The sequence below is a fragment of the Haplochromis burtoni genome, unplaced genomic scaffold, assembly GCF_018398535.1.
Source record: "Haplochromis burtoni strain Fernald_Lab_line unplaced genomic scaffold, NCSU_Asbu1 Contig_72, whole genome shotgun sequence".
Classification (NCBI taxonomy): Eukaryota; Metazoa; Chordata; class Actinopteri; order Cichliformes; family Cichlidae; genus Haplochromis; species Haplochromis burtoni.
Genome location: NW_024582433.1, coordinates 2,105,062 through 2,131,284, shown reverse-complemented (window position 1 = coordinate 2,131,284; position 26,223 = coordinate 2,105,062). Strand labels below are relative to the sequence as shown.

General features: G+C 38.3%; 1 protein-coding gene and 1 long non-coding RNA gene across 2 annotated transcripts in view; one reads left to right on the top strand and one right to left on the bottom strand.

The window, feature by feature from the left end:
• LOC102288892 (astrotactin-2) overlaps nt 1-26,223 on the top strand; it is a 292,853-nt gene that overhangs the window by 152,209 nt on the left and 114,421 nt on the right. The window contains exons 9-11 of the mRNA XM_005930128.3: nt 386-460; nt 2,915-3,052; nt 17,947-18,097. Of these exons, the coding sequence (XP_005930190.1) occupies nt 386-460; nt 2,915-3,052; nt 17,947-18,097 (364 nt within the window). The remainder of the gene's footprint in view (nt 1-385; nt 461-2,914; nt 3,053-17,946; nt 18,098-26,223) is intronic.
• On the bottom strand, nt 445-26,156 carry LOC102314588. The gene is made up of 3 exons (XR_316275.2): nt 25,839-26,156; nt 3,490-3,555; nt 445-518 (listed from the first exon to the last, which is right to left on the bottom strand). It is a non-coding gene; the product is annotated as an uncharacterized LOC102314588 (long non-coding RNA).

The window sequence follows — 26,223 nt, the reverse complement described above, 5'->3', positions numbered from 1 at the left end:
GCTGGCCTAACCCATCATTGGTCTCACATTGTTACTCACCAGCACCTGTCATCCCCTGGATTCAGTCCAGTAACCAATCAAATGCCCATTGCTTTTTCTTTTTTTAAGAGTAGCAGCAGACACAGTATAGTCTTGTACAGCAGACAGAAATGTTAATTAAATGACAGTTTTTCAGTTTTTGTATTCAGATATGTTTTATACATAATATTATATACACTTTGAAGTACTTAAAATGCTGAACTAAAAGGCTTTGTGCATGAAAAACAACAATATAAATGAGAAGACTTGATGGAATTACATAAAAACATCTGTTAGATTATTTTAAAAATGCTGATAAATCACTGTCTTTGATCATGCATTCCTTTATCGTCTTTCCCCTGTCAAGTCCATGGCCATATGCTAACTTGGAGAAAGGGTATGACCTAGTTACAGGAGAGCAGGCCCCGGAGAGAATCTTCAGGTAAGACCCTTCTGGTGCACCTCCTCAGCGCTTGACTTGTGCTGGCCATCTGTGGACTCTGTGGACACACAATGGAATGAAAGTGGCATTTCTTGTGTCATCTTGTATGTGTGTGCATGAGTGTGACAGAGCATGGAGATGAGCACCTGACAGATGCACATAGACAAAGGCAAATGGACACACAAGTACACCCCATGGTGGATCTCTCTGAGTGTGTAGAGAATAGCCCAAGGACCAGGCCTGATTGGATTCCTTTAAAATACTTTTACTGGCATTTTTGTTACACTTCTCATCCTTGATGGTGTCATTGTGTTATTTCTTTTTTTTCCCAAGAAGTGTAAAAATGAAAATCTCAGGGTAAACCTGATTATAGAGATTTAAAAGAAAAAGCTGGTCAATGTGGTCAATTTTCCCTTTAGTTTTGCTTAACTGTGTAACTAAAGCATGGAATGTTTAAAGTTTTGATTTTGTGAAATCTTTCTCGATTTCATGCTCTCTACCCTTCCAATACGTAGGTAGGAACAGCTCTTTGTCACAGTTATCTCACTCCTTATCACAATGACCTTGCAGCGTTTGCCAGCCACTGTGAGTCCACTGTAAGAAATGAGGCGCTAAAGGCAAAATACCAAGAAAAACCCTGTTTCATCTTTCAGTAGTTAAAAACGCTACAGTAAGTTGGAGATAGGACTTGGGCATCACTAGCACACAAAAGCAGCAACTAAACTTTCATAGATTAAGCACTGTGTCAGCCGAGAGTCTGCGAGAGAAGAAAGACGAAGGACACCACATACACATACAGCTGCAGAACACAAATAGATTCAGCCGTGAACATGCTGATACAGATAGTCAACAAAGTGAGTAAAGATGAAGCAGTTTTCTAGCAATGCTGTTCTGGGGAGGAGGAGAAAAGACTCTAATGCTCTTCAGCTGGACAGTCTTATGACAGTGAATAGAGGAGCTAAACCAAGTGCTTTCACAGATGGGGAGTTTTATAGGAAACCAGCGTTGCTGCTTACATTTTCCTTGAAAAGGAACAATGAAAAAATAAGCACCTTGTGATATGAAGACATGAGGGCCCCATAACAAATGTCTTTAAGAACTGAAATTTGTTATTTTAGTCAATATATTGACAGCTGTGTTTTGTACAAGTTGATGGTTTTCCATGTTAATGTTTGGAACTATGATCCATATGAAAGAAAAGTGTGGAAATAGTAAATGGACAGGTTCTTATATAGTGCTTTTCTACTCTACTGGAACATTCAAAGCGCTTTAATCAATTTACCTCATTTTCCCATATTAATACAAGCACTTTTGTTCTGTGCCAAAGTGCAATCTGTCTGACGTTCACACACGTTCACACACGTTCACACTGATGAACACATTAGAGACCACCTTTTTTCAATGCCAAAGGATACTTTGGCATGCAAACTGGAACAGCCAGGGATCAAACCACCAATCTTCCAATTGGTAGATGACCTGCTCTACACCCTAAGTTACAGCCGCCCAGACCTTGTACCCATTCATGTTTGCCAGGTTGTAAGGGTTGTAAGTCAGCAATATTTAACTGGGAATAAAGTTAAATAAAGTAAAGATGGTGGCGAATGATGAAGAAATTCAATAATATATTTTATGCGAAGTAAAACGAGAGATTGATAGCAAATACATAATGCGAACCTTCTTGACAGGCCCTGTTTTTCTGGGATTTTGTGGCCTACAGTACCTGTCCAGATGCATTTGAGTGCATTATGCAAAGCTAAACCATGTGCTCTGCTATTATCATATCTGATGTTGTGTTTTCCCCGGAAACATGTCTGCAGGGTTGCCTGTTATGGCTATTAAACTTCACTCATAAGAAAGGTCTCTGGCAAAATCAGATTATATTCATAACACCCTGACCAGGTCATATAAACTGCATTCATAAGCAATGAACTGGACTTACATTGAAGGAGGAGAAAATATGTTAAGCAGTGTTGAAACAGTATTATCACTATAAGCTTGAACTTATTTTCTTGTTCACTAAAAAGGTTTACTTGACTATAGCATATAGTCACACATAGTCTTCATAGTTAACTTTCTTCTTACAATAATTATTTAAAAAAGGAAAAGAAAATTACAAGACTTTTTTTAATATGTGTTCAAATATCTTTATATGTTTTATTCTTTTATTCTATCACATAATAAATGATGCAAATAACTGAGAAATTGCCCATGATCCGTATTAAACATACATCAAATTCTACATGTGAGACCCTCACCACACATCTCATATTTTAAACATATGTTTTTCATTGTTGTTTCATTGTTTCATTGTTGTTTTCATAGAATCTTTTGTATGTTTTTCTATCTGCAAATACTGCTGTGTTTGCACACAGTGTGTGCTTTTGTGTAAAACAAATTGTGGTTATGTGATGGTAATGCAACTGGCATTTATGTCTTGTGATCATGCCAACACAGATCATTCTACAGTCTGGGCCAAGGGCTGTGGCTGCCTGTCAGCAAAAGCTTTGTTGTGCCACCGGTGGAACTGTCAATCAACCCCATTGCCAGCTGTAAGACAGACGTGTTGGTTACGGAAGATCCAGGGGAGATCAGGTCAGTCTGACTCAATAACAAGTTGTGTCCAGCAACTGAAACAACCGGGCGCACTACCAAAAATGTACAGCTGGAAGATATTAAGAATGCTTTGGAGCCACAGCATTTTTTTCAGACCGATACGTTTTGGTTTACTTGACATGAAGTATCCACGTAGGTACTTTTGTTGCAAATCCCCTGGTTGACTGATGAAACAATTCTGCACTCATTTTACATTTTCACTTGTTTCTTCACTTTTTCCCAAAACACTTGCATTTCTATTCGGCTCCCCCGTCTCTCTGTGTACCTGGCCTGTACCGCTATACTCGCTGTCTTTGGAATATCCCCTTCCTTCTTTCAAATGATCTAAACATGTAAAGTACAGTTCAAGTACGACACACGTAAATTAAGCATACAGTATGTAGTTATATAGTATTGTTGAATTAATTCTCGATTACCTGTCACAGGCTGGCAAGCTGTCGAGGGTGGGACAGGTAGGTGGGATAGGCTCCAGCACCATCACCCTGAAATGGATAAGTGGGAGAGAATGGATGGATGGATAATTCTTGAACACATTTGAACCCCTTCTGAGCTTCAATTTGCTTATCAAAATTAATTTAAATAAAATCAAATATCACATCTTTAGTATTCATGATCCCTTAGCCATTCAAAGCATTTTGAAGTAATATTTGTCACTTCACACACCGGGTTCTTATGCTTTTGACTTTTGACGATTGTGAAACTACAATGTCTGCAGTTCACATTTTGGTTCCATCATCTCATAATATGACACCAATGTGGAACCTCTGATAAGTAGTTAAAGCATGCTAGGCTGGTGAAAATGTGTACGTCAGCTCAGGTTTCACTAACAACGTCACTCTGGCTCCTTGGCTAGCATTGTGTTAGTGTGCTGTCTGTGCAGATGCTTGCAAGTGCATATACATACATGTACACTTGAAAGGATGCACACATGCATGATGCTAATTCTAACCTTAACCCTAACCCTCAAGGGAAAGTTATTCTTCGGTGGCTATAATTTGCAAGTCTTTGTTACACAGCTTTGAAAAAGTATATCAGGGCAACTATGTAGGAAAGTTTGTTTGACTGACAAAATTATGTTTGTTGCCAGTGGTAAATGTTTTTATTTGAGCAATTTTAAATTATAAATGTATTAAAATTATTAATAAATTATTAAATTAAATGATTAAATTGTAAAACTTTACTCAGATTAAAATAGCTTATTTTCATTTTTACTGTGTATAGATAACAGGTCTACAAACTCAATTTGTTGTGGCAGTTCAGTTGCTCTGATAAGGTATCATGGCCAACTAAAAAAATTAGCTAATGCAGCAGAGTTCACTGCAAAAGGAAGTTTTTTTTGTTTGGTTGTTTTTTAATTATATAATTTCAGAAGCTTTACATTTGAATAATTGTTTTGTCTTATGCATGTGTATGACATCAATATTGTAAAAAGCCATTTAATCTTATAAAAAAAGTGTCTGATCACTCTGGCATTTCTCAAACTCCTATAGCCGTATCATATATTGTATGCTGAAAGTGTCACAGGTAACACTGCACCACAGAAATCAACCCATAAATGGAAAAAAAACAACCTGATAAACATCAGAAAATGTTCACTTTATCTGACTGGTGGATCTTTTTCAACCATCTCTGCAGTTTTGTTTTTGATATCAAATTTTCAAGTAACTGTTTTGTAATACAAAAACTCTAAATTGGAGTAATTACAGAGTACAAATGTTATACATTGCTGCATAAATCTGTTTTTCACAGGCTTTATGAAATTGCCTCAGGTGCACAGAAATCCCAAGGCAATTGTACACATGCTTATTTTGACGGAAGTGGGAGCATGCTTCTCGATTAATTATCCCAGGTTTTTCATTTACTTTGAAATACTGCTATAATCAGTGATGTGGGGTAAAAAAAAAAAAAAAAGAGGATATTTTTGTAGAGCAAAAACCGTTTACAGCCATATTTCTGCCACATGCTGATCAGATCAGATTCTGAATATTTATAATTGAATCGTGAAAGATCAGCCTTTCCATTTAGCCAAGAGGAAAAGCAATTATTTTAAAGCAATTATCTCCTTTGTGCATTTTGTTTTTCTTGACTTAAGTGCCACTGTTACTGCATGATGAATAGATCTTGGTGGGTTAAGCACAATTTTAGTTGGAAATTGAACACTTCAGAGAGAGCAAGAGCTTAGCTTTTGTTTACTTTGCAGCACAGGGGTTCGATTTAGGTTAAGGTGTAATGTGACTTTATGAAAGTGCCATTTTCACATCCTGAAATTACACCTATAGCTGCTTTTCGAAAGCACATTCTGCCTCTCACTATGAAAGCTGTTGTTGTTAACTTCTAGATGTACTCTATTAGGCTATATCTAAGACATACAGTATTAAACATTAACCCTTACACATAGAATCACAACCATTTACACTCGCCATCCAACATTATTTTCCATGTTCCAAGACTAATTTTGAAATAACCCCTAGAATAATAAGTCGATGTGCTGTATTTAGTTTATGATTAGTTTTCATAACCACTGGAAACTAAACAACCTGTCACACTGTCATGAATTATGCAGGCAGCTCATTATCCAAAACATTTTTGTGGGACAAAGTCCTATGGGAGCTTTTGGGGTTTCTTGCTGATGTTCTTTCCTTAAGTGCTTGTGAAGGCACTGATGTAGTCAGTTAGTCATGATAGACATGTTGATGTTGAAAGTGGTGAAAAGTAGTGTAGCTCTGACTTTTAAAAGTATGCATCTCCATTTTCCATTTTACCACTGTCATTCAGCTCACAGACACTGTATATATGCATATACATATATGCAGTATATAGTGACAGTCATGGTAAGTGTCAACTTGAACTTACCTTTTCATGCTATAATATCCTAAATCACTTTAGGCGTCTTTCTCTTTTTTAAACCAGCTTATTATTTTTCTATTTCTTGTATTCCTTCATACAGTGACAAATAACTTTTGGATATCCTTGGGAGCGAGCATCGAAATCATAGAGTAATTCATTTTTGTTCCTTATGGGTAAGCAAATTAGGGCATGAATAGCAGTGCTGCCTCAGATAAGCAAAGTCAAGGCCAATCTTGGCCAGAGGTAATGGCATGTTCTTTTTTTCTGTGTGTATCTGTGTGGGTGGGAGTTTTGTTACTTTTTGTTATTATTATTATTTTACTCTCATTTTCTCATCACAAAAGTGGCAAAAATAGAGACAGTCTTTACTCAGATACTCTGTTAAGTTAAAGTGAATAGTACAGGCTCTTAAAAGTACTCTAAATAAGAAAGTAACAAGTATCTCTTTAAAGGACATTTCTACCAGCTATTTATTTGTTTTTACAAAGCTAGCCTGCATTTTAGGATAATATATTATCAGTAAAGTAATATTAGTAAATCAGAATACAAATGTTATTCCGATCTAAATTGTAATTTTTAAAAAATGTACTCATCTTGAATCTGTTATGCAGGACACAACCAGTGAAGCAAAATTAAAAAAACAACAGCTCAATTTTCTCGGCCTTACTTTGTAGAGGGTGACTTTGCCTCTATGCCTAAACAGCAAAATGACTATAGTCAAGTGTTAAACTGGAATTCAGCAGGAGGGAGTACCCAAGGTTTGTTGTATCTTCAGTTGTAGTGGCTTCGTGTGAGGAAAACACAACTCACAATAAGAAGCAATAAGGAAGCACACACCTCTACCAAAGCGGCTCGCTCTCTGGGAAGTATTTATTTGTACCTTTTAAACATATTTTAGGAAGTTTGTAATGCAGTGAAAACAAGTTCAAAGTGCAGGTGTTTGTCCTGTTGAAACTCCTTTGAATATATTTCACATTATTTTGAGTATCATTGTTTATGTGGCTATAATCCATGTGCAGCATTAATTTCAATGTTTGAAAAAATAATACTAATAGAACACCATATATGTATCAAAGTTATGTATTTAAATGATTATAATCTTTTAAATGCAACTCATGCCAACTTGTTGTTGTCAGTCTACAAACCTATTGTCATTTTATATCTTTTATATCTATATCACTGTGAACTTCAGATCGATCTATTTATTGACCTTGTGACATATTTTAAATCTTTATACTTTCTTTAAGGTAACAATACACACCACACAAGTTATAAGGTTTTTTTTTATTTTCAACCAATAAATCATTAAGTTGACCTTGAAGATCTTGGTGGATGTAAGCCATTGCTAACATCATACCACTCTTCAGCCTTTTATCAGAATTCAAGATTTTTTGAGCTGCTGTGCTTACAGGCGTAATGACATGCACATCAACAGGCAAACACTATCAAAAACATAACTTCCTTTGCTGAGGTAATAATTTTCTGTTGGTAACTCCAGTAGTTTTTTGTGTGCATAATGTGATGAGCTAACCTGTGCTCCTGTTTACTGCTCATTGTGAATAAACTGAAGGCAGCAATATGTAAGTAAATGTTACATCCCCTACTAATTGTTTAGTATTTATGCTGTCTTCATATCAGACTCTCTCTTGCCTCTCGTGTTCTGTCTTTCTAACGTCTCTCTCCATCTCTGGGTAAAGTTATGTGTTGTTCTGTCCCAGGGAAATATAGCAGCTGTATTTTTAGCTAGCAACACACTGTGCGACAGATTGCACACAAACAGTTTTTATGTTTGCTGATATTTGTTAAGGTGATAGAAACATTTCATTTGAAATTATAAAAATGTCCTCTTCATTATCACTAGCAAGATGATGAAGTACTGTGACCACAACTTCGAGACATCTGCATTCATTCTGGCCCTAGTGTAGCGCTATAAATGATACATCAGTTAAACAATTTTGTCTCTTTCATCCCTTTGTGTACGATAAGCTCCAGTGGTGGAGGAGGTAAAAGTAAAAAATTTCCACAAGAATAAACTTAAGTAAAGTAACTGAAAATTGATTATATCCCACCACTGTTGATAATAAAACACATGTGAGTTTTAATGACACAAGATTTAAAATACAGTATGTTGTTGGAATGTTTGATACATCCATTCATATCAATACACTGCAACAAAAAGTGTCGATGCAGAAATAGATTAAAGAGCCTTCCTGATTTCTCTCTCAGTACATATATTCATGGTAGTTTTAAGTGATGCACACTTCAAAGGGGAAAGCAAATAACCTCTTCTGTTATTCATCTATAAAGGAGTTTTTATATTGTATTTTACACCAAACTGTCTATAAGACCATCAAAATGTAGTTCAGTTTTTCTCCCTTTAGCCCTAACCCTTAAACTTCACGTAGTCCCTGGTATTTAAAGCCAGACGCTGCAAGGAGGATTATTTCTGGCAAACATCAATACTATATTTCTCTATATTTCTTTGCTCTTAGCTCTGGTTCATTATTAGCATCAATTAGTATAAAATTCATTATTCAAGAACCAAAGGTGTAAGTACAGTACATGCAACATTTTGAAATTGCACATAATTCATAAAGCCATAAAATAAGAGCCAATACTAATTTATTTATCTACATGGACTTCTTTGTGTGAGCCAACTAACAAGCACAAATGGTGACTTAGCTATTAGTAAAGACTGTCTTTATCACTACTTTCTGTTTAATGTAAACACATGTTATAGTATTAACATTCAATCTGGGATCCATGTACAAAGCCTAAACATTTTTTTTGCACTGTTCTGCTGAGTTGAGTGTTTGATCTTGTTAGCGCATCAAAAACTTAGCGTTGACATTTAGGTTGATCATTCAATACATACAGTTCTTTTTATTCAGTTCTCACATTGTCATATTTTTGTTTTTTGTAAGTTGTTGATATTTAAAAGTCAATTCTCCAACTCACTGCCTTACTTACTGCAATTTAAAGCTACCCAGTTATCGCATTTCTACTGATTTTTGTTTAACCGAGGTCAGTATTCAGAAATGTTTCATGGAAACCTAAATACAAAATGATTTAGGCCCCTAAACTGATCTTGAAAGTAGGATTTTTGTCAATAAGGAATAAAATAGTAGCTGGTGACACCTCAAGCTAGTGATTAATGATCTCACTCAGCATGATCAAGTGAACCATCAAAATGTGCCATTGCCAATAATTCAATACAACTGCAACTGTGAGTTTCAGCCCAGGAAAAACGGACATAAATTCACTTCCACACTCTCCAAATATACGTCAAAAAATGTTTTACAACTACATAGTCAAATCAAACAATTGATGCATCAATCTTTATATTATCACTTACGTTTACCTGCTTTTTTCATTGACTGCATTTTTCCCTCAGTGATTACAGAAAGCCCAAAGAAAATGCACTCTATTCAATGTTGAAAGTGCTTGATGAGAGTCAGCATATTTGTGGAGAGCCAGGGCAAGAGCATTAATCAAGTGCAGGGGCAGACCAATAAGGGGCTCTGTAATCATGCTGGAGCAGCGCTCTAACTTTGAGCAGAGTCGCCTGGTCATTCATCATCAGGAAAAGCAAGAGGCAGAGAGAGAGATTAATAACAAGTACATTAGTCAGTGTTTAGCTGCAATCATTGGGCTTCTGGGTCAGGCAACAGTCACAATGCCAAAAGAGATGATCTTGATTAGGTAATGGTTTTGAAATGGATATAAGTGATTTACAAATCACTGAAACACTATTAAATTTATAATTAGCAATTGTTAAAAATCGGGTGGTGGGAAAACACCTGTTTTAACATCAACTTGTTTAACACGTTCTCTGCCTGACAAGCCTGTCTGTCAGGCAGACCAGTTTACCACCCAGGCTGCTTTATTCCTGTAGCCAATGCAGTATGTATAAAATGTAGTTTGACAGGATCTTGCTAAAATAAGCAAGGCCTTCAATGGAAAAAAAACCCCATCATCTGCACGGTAATATTCAATTTAGCCATGCTGTAAGGTCTAATGCTCCCCAGTACTATCACAGATGATGGATTTTGCATTTTATGAACAAGCTGGGTGGTTTCTCTCATCTTTCATGCAGAGGACTGACCCTCCATGATTTCAAAAATAATTTTATATCGCAGGAATGCTTTTCACTTCACCTCATTCCATCTTAAATAAACCTGGCTGCAGAAAATGTGTTGTCTTTCTAAATATTATTATTATTATTAATAATAATTATGATGGATTGCATTTATATAGCGCTTTTCGAGACCCTCAAATATATTATTGTGGCATTTTAGAGTTTATAAGTTTATTTTAGAAATTACATTTCTGTTTGCACCAAAACATTGTTGCTTTCCTGAACCTGTTCTGTGTTTTCCACTAAAGGATCATTCTTTGTTTTTACATACAATGACACCTTAGAGTCATATTCGATCGTGAGCATTCAAAACTGCCTTTCTGCCTTGTCTACTTCCTACAAAGATTTCTTCAGATTGACTGATAGATCTCCAGCTGCCTCCCTCTTCCCGCTCCTTCACAACCACCCACACATGCAGGGCCTTGGAGTAGGGGTATGTCACCAGGGTGCAGAGGAGGCTACCCCCCCCTCTGTCCCCTTCTGGCTGCCTCTGCCTCAATTTTATCCCACAACTTAGACATTCACATTATTCACACTCTCATTACACATACATATAGGATCTTGGGGGTGGGCACAATCACGGAGTCCAAATTACCATCAGGGTGTATACCTCACCCCTGACGTCGTTGCCCACCTCTCAATTTTAAATACACTTAGTCATTGAGGGCTAGCAGGAGGGACTATGCGCTTACCTGCTGCTCCTTGGCAGGTAGCTCCATGCCCTCCTGGGTTTTAATTGCACCTTAGATCACATATGCATCAACACTACAATGAGCGGGTGGAGGGAGGTTTGGAGTCTTCTCCCACCCCCATTCTCTGCGGCCTGCTGGAGCGGGAGGGCTAGTAGGAGGAGTTGGCCGTCCGGCTGCGGTCTGGGGTGTGGGGCCTCCCTGCTGCTGCGGAGTCGGGGTGGTCTGCCTCTCCCCACCGCAGGGAAAAGGGTAACACCACCTGGGTCTGGGTGCAATTCCCCCCTCCAGGGGCAAGGGTACCTAGACCCGGTTTGTAGAGTACGCTTGGGGAGTGTGATTGTGTGTACAGCGTCTCTTTATGTCTATCTCCACGTTGGTTGAGTGTGGAGTGAGTGCACATGAGAGCATGAGGGTGGGAATGGATGTTTGTGTCTGTGTGTGCCTGTATGTCTGTGTCTATATGTCAGGTTGGGTATCAGACGCCACCTCTCTGGGGACACCTCAGGCCCTCCAAGGTTTGGAGGCCTATCTCCACCCACCACCACTTCCCCTGCCGGTGGCGGACTCCCTCAGGTGTCGGTGTGCTGGTGGTTCTTTGTGTCTGGGGGTGGGCGTCCGGGTACACACCGGCTCACTCCTTGGCGGCCGCTTGTCGGGGCCTGGGGCCTGGGGCTCGCTCGGGCCCCCTTTGGAGGTGGGGTGCCCCCGGCCTCTCGGCCTGGGGCTCGGTCACTCAGGCACAGCTGGGGGCCGGCGGAGCTCACGGGCGCGTCACTGCAACTCCCCCTGGCTTCTGCTCCGCGGCTGCTGGGCGAGCCCTCATCTGGGACTCTCCTCAGCTCTTACTGGAACAGTGGCGCGGCTGCCCCTCTGTTGGTCTTCCTGGTCTCTTGTGTTCTGGGGGCCTCTGGATGTCTGGAGTTTTGATCTCCTCCATACCCGCTTCACACCCTGGAGGACGGGGCTGTGGCCCCCCCACACTCCCTAGCAGATCATTACATGGAGAAACCTTTGGAATGCAAGCATGCTGATCCACACAGGTATGCACACAGGTGTACACATGGGTATTCACAGACGCGGACTAAAGCTTTCTTGGCTGCTGCCTCAAAGCACACTGTGCGCTGTCTATCTTGCGTGCTGCACAATATCGTTTATTATTTAGTAACTATTGATATCTATGACTAGCTAGTTTATTGTGATGGTGCTTTGTTTTCTCTATTATTATGTTGCTCTTTGTTGTTTGCTGTCTCCTCTGTTTGTTTTTTTTGTTTTTTTTTTCTCCATACAGGTGACCCAGGAGTTTGTTTTTTCTCCCTCTCTCTCCTTTGGTTTTCTTTCTTTCTCTCCCCTCTTTCTCTCATTCATTCCCCCTGTCCTATTTATTAAAAAAAAAAAAAAAATGACAAAGGATGAACTGAAGCTCTGCCATCACGTAATGTCGCATACTGCTGTCTTTTATTAAAAAAAAAAAAAAAAAAAAAAAAAGATTGACTGATAGAAGACATGATGAAATACCAAAGAAAAATTCTGTCTCTGGTTCATCTTGTATCATGCATTTTTTGTTTGTTTGCCTGTTTTTAAACTTGCTATTTACTAAGTCTATAAGAAGAACTGGTTAGCATGCATCTCACAGCTTAGGTAACCCGTTATTTTTATCTGCCTCACCTTACCCACCCTCTGTTTTCGTCTGAATTAAGGAGTCATTTGTCAGTGCTTTCAGTACCTTGCAGAAGGAAACTGATGCTATGAATGCCACGTGGTGTTTTTAATTCAGAAAAACTCTTTTTGGTTGTTTGTTTGTTTGTTTGCTTTTCTGTATTTGTTTTTAATTACATTTTAGCGCAGGACAGTAGCAGTACTAAATTTCTCTGGCCTCAGAAGCAAGGAGCTACCCACCCTTCTCCTGTGAGCAATTACACATACTTGACATTGACATTGAGCAACTGTCTTAGTTGTAAACTTGCCTCTCATCCTTTCCTCACTGTATGTACCTGTGTGTAAAAGAATATCGTGTGTGTGTGTGTGTGTGTGTGTGTGTGTCTATAAATTGATGTGCAAAAGTTTTGAGCCCCACTCATTTCTTTTTGATTCCACAAAACCAGATCAATAATTCCCCAGGCTTTCTGAAGATCTTTTGAAATTTTTCTTTGGACATTGACTGCTTTTTCACTCATGTTCAGTCCAGTACCTGATGATTTTCACAGGAATGTCTTTTTCGTTTGCTTGTTGGTTTGTTTGCTAAGCCACCTATTGCCAGCCTGTGAATCATTCGAGCATAATGAACCAGTTTTGGTTCAAAATCAACAAAAAAGATAACTCAGTTTACAGGCATAAAATGGTATTTTTGCGCCAACGAGGTTTTTCCCAAACACCTATAAACTGAAACTGTGGCAAGGCGCAGGCATAAAAAAAAGCAAATGAGCAGTATCTAAATGTGATGTCCATAAGAAATAGGACACAATCCAGCAAAGACCTGACACAGGACATGTGAGATCAATCTCCCTCTTCTGCTCATTCATCCACCAATGTTCACTGAAGCCTCATAGGAAATGGTGTCAGTGGAAAGGTGGCTATCCAGAACCTAAGGGAGTGAAACAAAAGGAACAAAAGGAAAGACTGAACTATTCCAAACTAGTCGGTAAATCACTGACAACATGTATAATGGAGTGATGAGTGATGAGAGAGGTAGAGGAGTGAGTGTTTACAACTGCTTCTGAATACCTAAAGAAATTACAAGAAGCTTGGCTAAGAGAGTTCAGGATATATTGAAAAATAAAGGTGCGTAAACCAAATATTGACTTTCAAACTTGCTTGAATTATGCAAATTCATTTTTGTCTTATATACTGCATTCCAATTTATGTTTGACCATGTTTCAATAAGTAATAAATCATAAAGAAACTGCTGCACTTGTTTCCTATTTTCCAAGTGAAACATAAATAAATCAGGGTTGGCTAAAGTTTTGCACAGTTTAGCAGATAGAGCTGCATAATGGGAGCATACAAGATGTAAATTTAAATTCTATTTCCCTACCTTGTATATATTCGGTATACAAAATAAACCATGTATCTGCACCTACTGCCCTTTTTTCAGGCATATACACCATGTTCACTCAAAAGCCGAACAAGCAGAGCGTCTTTTAGTATCCAAGGTGACTCATGTTTCCTGCTAAGGAGTGTGGCATGTGCATCCAACAAATTCAGTTTTTATTAATAACCAACCATGCCCTTTAATCCAGACTGCCCACTAAAGATGAGTGTGATGTTATGCAAGGTCTACATTTCATAAATGAAGGGTTACTGGGTCTAGTGGATGGGGGAAAAGGTTGGTCTTTATATGCTTGCATAAAAAGTGCTATAGAGATATCTTCAACCACTACAGTTTCAAATGTCAAAGCTTTACAAACTGAAACGTCAATCCAAGGATAACAGGCCCTGTCAACAAGAGTGTTTTAATTATTTGTAACATATAACTTTATAGCACTCTTGATGCTGTTTTAAGTATTTGTAATATACATAAATGAATTTTTAACATCCAAAATATTATGAAATAAATATACCATTTAGCTTCTGCTGCACTTTGGCAAACTCTTTCTCCACTGTTTGCCTGGATTTTTGGTTCATGAAAATCCTTGTTACTTACCATCCAAAAAATAAGCACATATGCGCAAACAGCTGTAATAGTTTTTCTCTCTGCATTATGCAGCCACATGATGGTGACCCTCACATCCACCTGGAGAAAGTCCAACTGTGCAGCACCCAGCCGGTGATTTGTCAGTAGTACCCACATCGATCTGGCAAATCTCACGATGGACAATTCCTGTGTAGGACCGAGTCCACCGTCTATCAAGGAGTTGGTTCCAGAGCCAAAGCTGTGAATAATGTTGAGCCCAACTGCATTTTGTTGGTACCTCTCAACTTCACACACTAAATTAGGCACCTTCCCCAAAGGGTCGTTAAAGTCGATGTTGTAATGGCGAACTTCCTTGCCATTTTCTCAATGACAACAGCTGTCTACTCTTTGCCGATTAGGTGTTGCAGTGATCCCACCGTTTGACTTGCAGTGTCCTTGGCTCTGGAACAGTGGACCTTCTTGTAAGATAATCATTGCCTTGCTTTTCTTAAGAAAGAGATTGCTTAAGAAAAAAAAATGAACAAAAAGGTAACGTGAGGTTCTTTTAGGTATGTGAAGTACGTTTAGTGACATCATGTCCCAGAGTTTTTTCCTCAGTAATTCCAGCACACTAAATGTGTGTAAAAGAGAAAAATACATATTTGTTTCCTGGTTGGTTTTCAGACTGCATGGATCTGCGTATATAATTAGTGTGCAGAGAATCATTTGTCAGAGTCCCTGTGCCTAAGGCCAAACGGACACCCCGATGAACCCTCCAGAAGGAGTAAGGAGTAGTTATAAATAATTAACCTGACCATAATCTTCAAAGATATTGGAACTGTTTGGCAAAGCTCTAACTTTCTATTTGTTTTTGTTTTTTTGTCCCTCACTTGATAATCCTTTTTTTACCAAAATAATTAAACTTTCAATGTGGAGAGTTGAGATTGAGGTCCTCTTCAAGCCTGCTGCTCTTTCTCTGGATAATAACAATTAAATATCTTGGCTTTCACATCCCACTCTTCCACAGTGAAACAGTTGATGCAGTTCAGGCACCTTTCGTTGTAAGAACGAGATCTAAGTTTGTTCGAATGGAGTCCTCCTCCGTTCAAATGTGCATCCAGGATGTGTGGGCGTTCTTGTACTCGAGGTAGACAAAAGAAAATGAACTTCATAGCAGTCGACTGCTTTGCTCAATTTATAGCACAAATTAAGTCACTTTTGGCAAACCCATGTGTTTTTGTCAACTAATTAAAAAGACATTTAAATACTGTTCCTAAACTTTCTTTTTGTTTTCTTTGTGTTATAAATAAATGACAGCTGCGTAGGACTGACAGTGGATATTACTGCTTCCAATGGCTACAATACTTATCTACAACTATAAGCATCAAAATATCTGAAAATGTACCACCAGTAAACAAAGAAATGTGAAAACGTTCAGCTGCTGTAAAAGTTCACATCAAACGGTCCATATGTATACATAATTATATAATAATGGACTATATAGCGCTTTACAATTCCACTATTCATTCACTCTCACATTCATACACTGGAGGCAAGCTACAGTTGTAGCTACAGTCTGTGGCCCCTCTGGCCATCACCAGTAGGCGGTAGGTGAAGTGTCTTGCCCAAGGACACAACGACCAAGGCAGACAGAGCTGGGGATCGAACCGGCAACCTTCCGGTTACAAGATGAGCTTCCCAACACCTGAACCATGGTCGCCCCATATGAACGTTAAAATGATCAGCATGTAGCTGGAAAGATACCTTACATTTAGATTTCACCTATAGAAAATAAATAAAATAAACAAATAAAATAAATATAATAAATAAAAATAAATAAATAGATAAAGCTGTTTAGATAAAACAGGTTTCTTATTAGAGCTATTTTGCTAGAGTTTTGTATTTAACATTCAGTATGTGTGACAGCGAGGACAGCGAGTCATTTGCTACTGCCACACTATGTCAGAAACATTTTAAATTTGCAAAGTAGACAGTCCCAATGTGTCAGTCAGTGAACCATAGTACTGCACCACGAGAAAAATGTGCCAATTATTTTCCATATGTAGCATACAGTGAAACTAAATTGAAAACAGTTATTAAACCTAAACAGTCCCTTAATCGAAAGAGTTATTCCAAATCTTGATAGCAGACGCTATGAAAAAGAAATCATATTGCCTCAGTGAAAAGGTGGATAGACTGTGTCTAATATCTTGTCCATAAATTCTCGCTTACATCAATAAGATGCTTTTCATTGAACGTTCATAGATATTTTTTTGAGGCTTTGCATTTTATTTTCTCTTAAAGTTGTGAAGGTCAAATGTAGTATTTTTCTCATATTTTTTTCACTATCACTTCCAAGAGATAAATTACTTTTTGATGGTTTATACCCACTTTAAAGATGGCTTATGTTGGACATTTTAATTCAGTGAACAGTAAAATCAATGTATCAGTTACTGATTCAATGGTGCCTAAATACACATGCAAAGACATAGAAAGATAGCCGTAGTGACATTACTTCACAATCCTCCTCCTAAAGCAAGTCATCTGTCTTCCTATCATTCAAAATCTTGTTGCTGTTTCTAAAGTCAAGTCACCCTCACAACACACTGTGGTCCCTGTGGTCCCATTGCAAGAGATAGTGCTTTGTTTCCTTTCAAACAAAAACATGGGGTTTGCTTGCCCCTTCTTTTCCTCTGATAGTAGACATAAAGCATATAGGCATGGCGGAGCATGCTAAACTGCACAGAGCAATGAGCTTGCAGCTTTGGTGTGCCACATTTGGCAGTGGAAATGATCGCACTACTGTCAGTGACACATATATATATATGCATATGTGGGGATCTCAAGTCAGACTTCATCACAAACTGACCTGAAAACATACTTGAGTTTTTTTTTTTTTTTTAGTTTTGTTAACGTGGTAGTGGCATTTCTGTAAGAATGGAAATGTCTGTCTGTCTGCATGTCAGACATTTATAGCATACAGTGGATAAAACTTGCTTACTTTGGCCATCTTTTAAATCTTTCGACATTTCTGGTTGTGAGTGAAATATCTAATAATTGTGTGATTAGGTTAGAGCGGTGGTCCTGTACTTCACCTGGTAGAGTGCCCCAGGTACATTATATGGACAGAAGTACTGGGCCGCCTACATATTACACCTACAGAAGACATGGAAACCAATGCCATGAAGCTCCAGGCGCTCAGTTTTTCTGCTGATGTTAATGCTGGAGGCGATTTGGAACAAGCAGAGTGTTTCAAGCCTGCCCTGTGATTTTACATGGTCTGCCACTGTGTGGTTGAGTTGTTGTGGTTCCTAAATGCTTCCATTTTGCAATAATGGCATTTATAGTTGATTGTGGAAAAATAGGAGAGAAGTATAATTTTATAAAATAAATTTTCATTTGAATTTAATTTTATTTAATTAATTTTTTTTTACGTTTGTTGCCATGATGCCAGGTCTCTGTTGGAAATGAGATGTTTTACCTGGATAAATAAAGGACTAATAATAATAAAAAAAATTGTAGTGTTAAAACATACGCAACGATAACTGAACTTTCTTCTTGTAACCCTTACTTTCTTCAATTTCAGGGAAGAGGCCATGATGTCCACATACTTTGAAAATGTAGAGGACCTACTGGCATCTTTTGGACCTGCCCGTGACTGCTCTAAAGATAATGGTGGCTGCAAAAAGAATTTCAAGTGTGTGTCTGATCGACAGTTAGACTCATCTGGGTGCATGGTAAGCAGATGGTAGTAGACTTGCACTACACTATTAATGCCACATTCAAGCCTTCGTTTATGCATTCATGCAAATATTAATCCTTCTCATTTTCCATGTGTTTTATACTGTATATAACTGTGATATCTCCAACACTTTCATATTTTGGAGTATGAATCAAGAGAGAGTGAGAAACTAGATAGATCAGCCTTCAAACTGCCAACAAATGAAATGAAATAAAAAACCATCCATCCATCCATCCATCTTCTTCTGCTTATCCGGGGCCGGGTCGCCGGGGCAGCAGCCTAAGCAGAAAAGTCCAGACCTCCCTCTCCCCGGCCACTTCTTTCAGCTGGCCTTGGTGTTCCCAGGCCAGCCGAGAGATATTTTTCCAGCGTGTCCTGGGTCTGCACCAGCGCCTTCCCCTGGTCCGACATGCCTGGAACACCTCACCCAGGAGGCGCCCAGGAGGCATCCTTGTCAGATGCCCGAACAAGCTCAACTGGCTCCTTTCGATGTGGAGGAGCAGCGGCTCTACTCTGAGCCCCTCCTGGATGGCCGAACTCTTCACCTTATATCTAAGGGAGAGGCCAGCCACCCTTCGGAGGAAGCTCATTCCTGCCGCTTGTATCCTCAATCTCATTCTTTCGGTCACTACCCACAGCTCATGACCAAAGGTGAGGGTAGGGACGTAGATCAACCAGTAACTTGAGAGCTTCGCTCTTACGCTCAGCTCTCGTTTCACCACGATGGACCAGTAGAGCGTCCCACCAATAAAAATAGATAATATAACTTTTTATATAGCTTTTCCCTACTAAAAATGCTCATTAAGAATTTTAAAGGTAACAGTCATCACTTCTATAAGTTTATTTTCTAACAATGTGACTTACCATCAATGTATTTATATCACTTTGCTAACATGATGTGTCTAAGTAATTTAATGAAAAAACGGAATTCATAAAAGACTAACATAAAATCAGGAAATCGGTTTACTGTAATGACAATCGCAACTGGAGCAATCAAGAAATGGTCCTGTAGTATCTGCACTTTATTTCTTTAAGCCCTTTTCCATACCACTGCTATACTTTTAAATTGAATATGAATAGATAGTGAATGAATTTGTTGTTGGCGCCGTCTTCCATTCATCCTTTCTGCTTCTTAAGCCTTAGTCACATTTTACATGTAGCGTTGTAAAGTGCAGTGCAAAAGTGAATTTCTTGTGGAATACTAACAAGAGCAGGGCAATGCTTCCAGTGCCAGGTTTTAGACAGAAAGGGGTGGACCCAAGTTGTAAAGTAATTAAACTGATGAGCCGTCTCAATTGCTGGAGGCTGGTGTTGTGAGTCATTAAGAGCTTGGATGGGGCTATAAATCGACAGGTCTTTTGGTTGTTTTTGTCGAATAGAGTCAAACAGTATAGAGCAGTTTTCTTGTTTACCTTTCCTCTTCTTTCAACTGAAAGAAACATACAGTTGCTACTCCAACAAAAAATTCTGTTTACAGTATTCATTAAAACCTTGTTAGTGACACTTTTGCTACATTTATTATACAGTGATTACACAACCTGCAGTAATTTGTCTGGCACTGATTACGAATGATGAATGACAAAAAAACTGATTCATGACACTGTCATTAAGGAGCAATGTACACCATGGCTGGCAGACTTCACCAAGGCAGAAGAAGACTTCAGCACTTTAATGAACATGTTTCTACATAAATCAAGTTATTCTCCCACCCCCTTTGCCAGTTTTTCCCTACAGTTTACCACTAATTTGGTTACTCTGACAATGAATCCATATTAATAAACCCACTCCACCCACAACATTAGCAGCTGATGCTGCATCTATGGCAGCCGTAGATTGTATATGCATATACACTAAACTTGGTCAAGACTGCTGAAGTTGAAATTAAGCATCAGAGTGAGAAAGAAAGTTGATTTAAGTGACTTGGAATGTGGCAATGATTATTGGTGCCAGACTGGCTGGTCCGAGTATTTCAGAAACTGTTAATTTACTGGAATTTTTCCATCCATCTTAAGCGGAAGTACTCTGGGCAAAATCTGCTTGTTGAAGCCAGGGGTCAGGGGGAAATGACCCGACTAGTTTAAGCTGGAGGAAGCCAACAATAACTAAATTAACAGCTCATTATAACCAAGGTTAGCAGAAAATTTCTTTGGTTAATAGCATATTGGTACATTCAGCTGATGTTTGCATGGAAGATGGCGACTTGTCTGAAAAACACTCGGTAAGTAACCGCCAGTTAAAAAGTGAAAAAGTACCAAACAGAGACCATTCACCATGAACGTAAATGCTGTGTTAAACATACACATACCAGCACATTTCGAAAGGTGTAAGTTTTACTTTAAGGTGAACAAGGCATAAGGGTAGACCAACTAGAACTGTGACTCAGCAATACTGGAAGAAATAGGCATCTCCAACACCATCGCATATGTCAAATGGCTAGTAGATATAAGACCGGACCACACTACCTCCCAGAACAAGAAGTCTACATGATCAGCATTATGTTTTTTTTAAGTCACAGCTTTGCATCTTTTAGTTCCTAACTTTTTGTCTTTCTTCCTTTAATTGTCAAACTGGGATAGCATCATTTGTTTTACATTGATCACAGTTATGCTTTTGCTCCTTTGGGCTTTGAGTTTAGTTGAAACTGGTCAGCATTCAGTAATCGCCAAATAACAAGATTATGATTTATTTCTGATGAGTCAAACAAAATTCTATTGTGAGCAGCAGTTGTTTTCCTCTGTGCGGTATAATTCAACCTTCTTTTTTCTTTTTAAAAAAAATCTGGCTATCAGTTAAAGGGTTAGTCAGCTTGAGAAGACTTCTTTTCAACTCACATTTTCAAAAGCTAGATAGAAAAAAAAAATACTCTGAAATAATTCCAAACGGTCTCACGCCTCTGTGTGATTAATACTCAGACAAAAACACTGACAAAACCCTCTAGTCTTCAGAGATTAACTCAGAGAATCACAGACACGGCAGTATTATTTGCTTTTCTTACTCTCCTGGGTTGGTGTAATTTTAACCACCCTTGTCAGAATGGGTGCTAACACAGAGCACCAACATGTCACACGGAAGGCTTAAAATCCATTTTCAGAGCCAGTCCCTTAAGGCTGTCTGCTGCTCTTAAGACAGCTGAAATGCATTTGCAATGAATTAAATTCTAGTCAGCCCCAGTGTGTACGTTCTGGAGATATCTGTTATTCCATTTTGACTGTGTTCACTTTCTACAGATTCTTAGAAAGACAGGATGTCACTCGCTTCCTTTTTTATCACTTGTCTTAAGAATCACAAGCTGTTCACTTTAAAGCCATTTTATTGCATATTTGTTATGACTTAATTGTAGGAAAAAAAAGAGAAGTGGGGGGGAAATTAATTTATTCTGCTTGGTTAAGTTATTGTTCATTTAAATAGGAATTCAAAGTACACCTGTGCAAACTAACCAATGATCGTATAAGAGGCATTAGGGAAAAAAGACAGGGATGATGAAATAAAAGCTCTTTGATTTTAATGTATGTTTTATGCAGGGATTTAAAAGGCAATAAAGAATTTGCCATTCTGATGTCCACAGGCAAATCATTCCACCAGTGACGGGTCTCTAATGGGAAAGAGCTGGTCACTTTTATTTTACCTGGTATTCCTAGGATAGATGAATATATTATATCCATTTCCTTTTTTAAAAAAATCAAGTCGTTATCTCTGTAACCATGGCTTTCTTTTGGTAATTGGCCATTTTCATGCTTTAAATTTGACATCTGATAATGATACAGTGCTTCTTTTTTTTTTCTTTGTAGCACATTGCCATATTCTGCTACAGTATATGTCCTTCCAATGGTAATACTCGTACACTGAACAGATGGAGGGATATTAGTGGCATATTTTTCCTGAGATAATGTCTCTTTTGGGACATCTCTGGTAAAGTTGCTTGAATGTAGTGTTGGCAAAGATGTATTTTTGCCTTTTAGCTTCAAGCAGCAATAAATTCACATTTTCATTTTGGCCTGTCATACGTGTGTTGTTTACAGAAGACAGATATTGTTGTCTCCGATGTAATTTTAACTTCTATACTGTCCCTGAATGCAAGAGTTTATTAAAAGATGTGGCACACTCGAAAAATCAAGACTTAAATGATGCCTTGTCAGTGTGGACCCAGATTTCTTCTTGCCAGCCTCTAGTTTACATCAGTTAACAGAGAGGATAAAAGGCATGTCTGCCCAAACACAACACTCATGAAAACTCTCAAAATCCCATGTATGCCCCTACTAATCTGTGTTCCTTACAAACGAACATCATGTCGTTTCCCCCTGTTCTGCCAAGTGCAGCTCATTGCACCTCATTACAACTGCATTTTGGTGTTTCTTGGTTTAAAGCATTCATTTCGTTCAGATATATGTACACACATGTCCCTCTCATGATTTGTTAACCCATCTTATTTTTAACTTTGCACATTTATACGTTACATCACAACTGTACTATATTAAATGGATTAGCTCCAGCTCAAAATCCAGATAAGGCTGGATGTGCTGTGTATATCCAAAGCGCATGCTGTTAACTATCTGGGAGGGCACTATAGCCAATTGATATAAAACAGTATAAGGCTCAGTAATAGAGCCTTACTTTTGAAGCATGGAAAGATACATATTTCTTTTCACTTTTTGTAATAAAAAACAATGTAATATACTTTTTACTTTGGATGAGTGATTGTACCTAGATGCCGACAAGTCTCTAAATAGATTGCAGGATGCTAGTCTTCCAAATGTCAGATTTTGTCAGCACTTCCAAAACTAACAGTGTATGTTTACAGACATCACAAGCACCTGTGCAAATACCAAGCACTAATTAGCAAAAAGGATACTAATATTTGCCAATGTGTACAGGGACATGCAAAACCAGATTTGTCTGTGTTGCACATAAATCTCATATCCCAGATGTCATCAAAACTAGGATAAACCTCCAAACTGGGATATCCCAGTTAAACTCACAAGACGCAATACATTCTTTAGTAAGTTTGTTTGCTCTTAGGGCAATAAAACTGTGGAGCCTAATTTAACACATTTAAGCAGCAGAAGAGCCGCAGGGCATGCATCACTGCCATCTCTAAACTAGATTAGGCTGTCGAATATGCTTTTAAAATATTTGATTTTTTTCCTCTGCCTGCCATTGTTATTTAAAGCTCTCCTGTTTTTTTCTAAATATATATATTTTCTTGTCCCGTGGAAGACCCAGTGCACATCTTTTAAACATATTGTTTCTTTATTATCCTCAGCTTTTCACACTGCCTTTTCCTTCTCCAAAATATCTGATGGCTACTAAGTACAAACATCTAGCATCTTAATTTTGAGATGATCGTCATGGAAAAGAGTTCTAAATAGATTATACTCAGTTCCTGATTTAGGCAGAAGCCCTAATGGGTGATTGGGGAAATGACTTGCATTCATTCAGAATGTTAATTTGGAGGGGTGATCTATGTGCAGTGTATAATGTGCAGAAAGATCGGCTACATGCACAGCTATATTTCTTACACACTTTCTTCACTCATTTTTTGTTAATTTTTTCAGGCCTACTTACCCTACACTTTTACTCCGCAAGGAATTAACAGGAGTGAAATGCCATTAGTCCCATTCTTAATGCTGTCATGAAATTCTCCCTTAAATAGCCCCCAGAGAGTACATACATATGCTACCCTCGATGATGGGTGTTCTACATTGATGTCAAGTGTCTACGTTCAGGGACAAGGTTTAAAGGCTGAACACTAATATAAAAGCCTCAAATCCATCACATTTAAACATGCAGTTAAACCCTCTAAAAGACAAAAAATATATATAAACACGTTCCTTTAAATATTTAATATATTAAATAACATACAAATTATATAAAATTACCATTTGTTTTAATTATACATTAGTGATCAGCTGTCAAGATGATTTACTATACAAACAAAATAAGAGGCAAGAAAGTTGTGTCTACAAGTATAAAAGTTCTCACTACTGGCTTGTTCTTGGTGTGCTGCCATCACAGAATCGCTTCAGAAGAACTGAGTGGAATTCATTTGTCTCAAATACAAATTGTTCCACTCCCGAACCCTTGTGTCTTTGGAGAGTTGTCCAGGCAGAAAGAGCAAGTAGCTCATGGGCTGCACTAATGGCTAACCTTAAGAACTTTCATTCAACCACAGAGAGCTGCATAGCAATTCTGAATTACAGATAGCTATTCCCACTGCTCTGCTCTAATGTGATGAATAACTCCAATCTTGTCAGAGACTAAAGTGCTCTTCCACCGAATGCTGAACATATGGGATTTTGTGTAGAACACACATGAGCAATGCATAATTCATAGTTTTTTCTTTATTGTTTCTGGCTTTGGTTTTCTCAGGAGATCAACAAATGTAATTGAATAATATGTTTTATAAAATCCAAAAATGACTCCCGCAATATAAACAAAAATACAAATTTAAAAAAAGGATAAAATTAAAAGGAAGTGTACCCATACTGCATTAATTTCATCTTCATACAGACAGATATTATAACATAGCACAATGTTTAAATTATGAGACATCGAATTATGAGTTTAATCTTCTCATAAGTGGAGACAAACAGCCTTGATCCCTTCTAAGACAGTTCTGAAGCACAGGTGGGTGATGATCGCGTAGGATTCTAAATTGTGCTCTTGGGCCTCAGAGAACTTTTGAGCAAAAATAAAGCCTTGGCATGCAAACCAACAATCAGAAGAACTTTCACCTCTCCTTTGACTAAGTTCAATGCAAGACAGACTATTTTCTGTACTTACTTGAGCACTTGTTAGTGTAGATTATTGAGAATGGAAAACGCATCCTTGAGGCATGAATTTGATACAGAAAAGTGTATAAATTAAAGCCCGACATATGTGAAAGTGTCAGCTCCGTGCTTGTTCACTGCCTAGATTGTCCTCACATCTACATTTTTCACTTCATATATACACCAATCAGGCATAACATTATGACCACCAGACTAATATTGCATTGCTGCTAAATCAGCCCTGACCTGTTGAGGCACCAAAATGTTAGCAACAGATCCTGTAATTCTTGTATGTTGTGCAGTAGGGCATCTATTTGTTTATCCAGCACATCCCACAGACACAACACCTAAACACGTTGTTCTGTTTCTTAAACCATTCCTGAAACGTTTTGCTTTGTGGCAGATCACATTACGCTGCTGAAAGAGGCTACCGCCATCAGGGAATACTGTTTCCATGAAAGGGTGTATGTGGTCTGCAGTAATGCTTAGGTAGGTGGTATGTGTCAAAGTAACATCTACGTGGATGGCAGGACCCAAGGTTTCACAGCAGAACATTGACCAAACCATCACACTTTCTTCCCGTAGTGCATGCTAGTAACGGGCATTCCCAAGTAACATATACAAATGCAATGGTCATCCATGTGATATTAAAGAAACTGTGATTTATAGATAGGTAGGTAGGTAGAAAGATCCTTGTGGAGATAATAAGTTGAGATAATCATGTTATTCACTTCAACTAACACCTAATAATAATGTAATGACTGATCAGTGTATATAACTCATTTTAAGAATTTACTGGTAGATATTTCAGAGCTTTTGGCACACTTTATCTACTAGAAAAGTCTTAAACTGAGTAAAGGAGCAATAAGCAACCTATTGGATGTTGCACTAGAGCAGCAACAGCATGTCAGACCAAAGCAAAGGGCACGTCTGCGAGACACACTTTTCCATACTTTGTGTGAGACTCACCTGCTTACTTCCTTACTGTGTCACTTCATGTCAAAAAAAGGTACAAAAAGTGCAAAAACTCGCTTGACTTCCACCAGCTTCAATCGATTTAATATTTGTTGCTGCATTTCCTTTTACTTGTTTGTTCACCATGTTCCACGAAAAATCTGCAAAGCTTTTTTGACCCACGATGATATATTTGCTCGCTTTCTTCACAGCCTCTGGATATGAGCAATACTGTGTAAATATGTCTCTCCTGCATTGATGACTGAAAACTAGAGCCAGACCAACTGCAGAACATTGACTCAGTATCTGGGAATGGGGACAAAGGATAAAGCTTCTTTGTACTCCTCCACGTGTGACACCTGGTTATCCTATTTACAAAGGGCAAGTCTCTTGCTAGGAA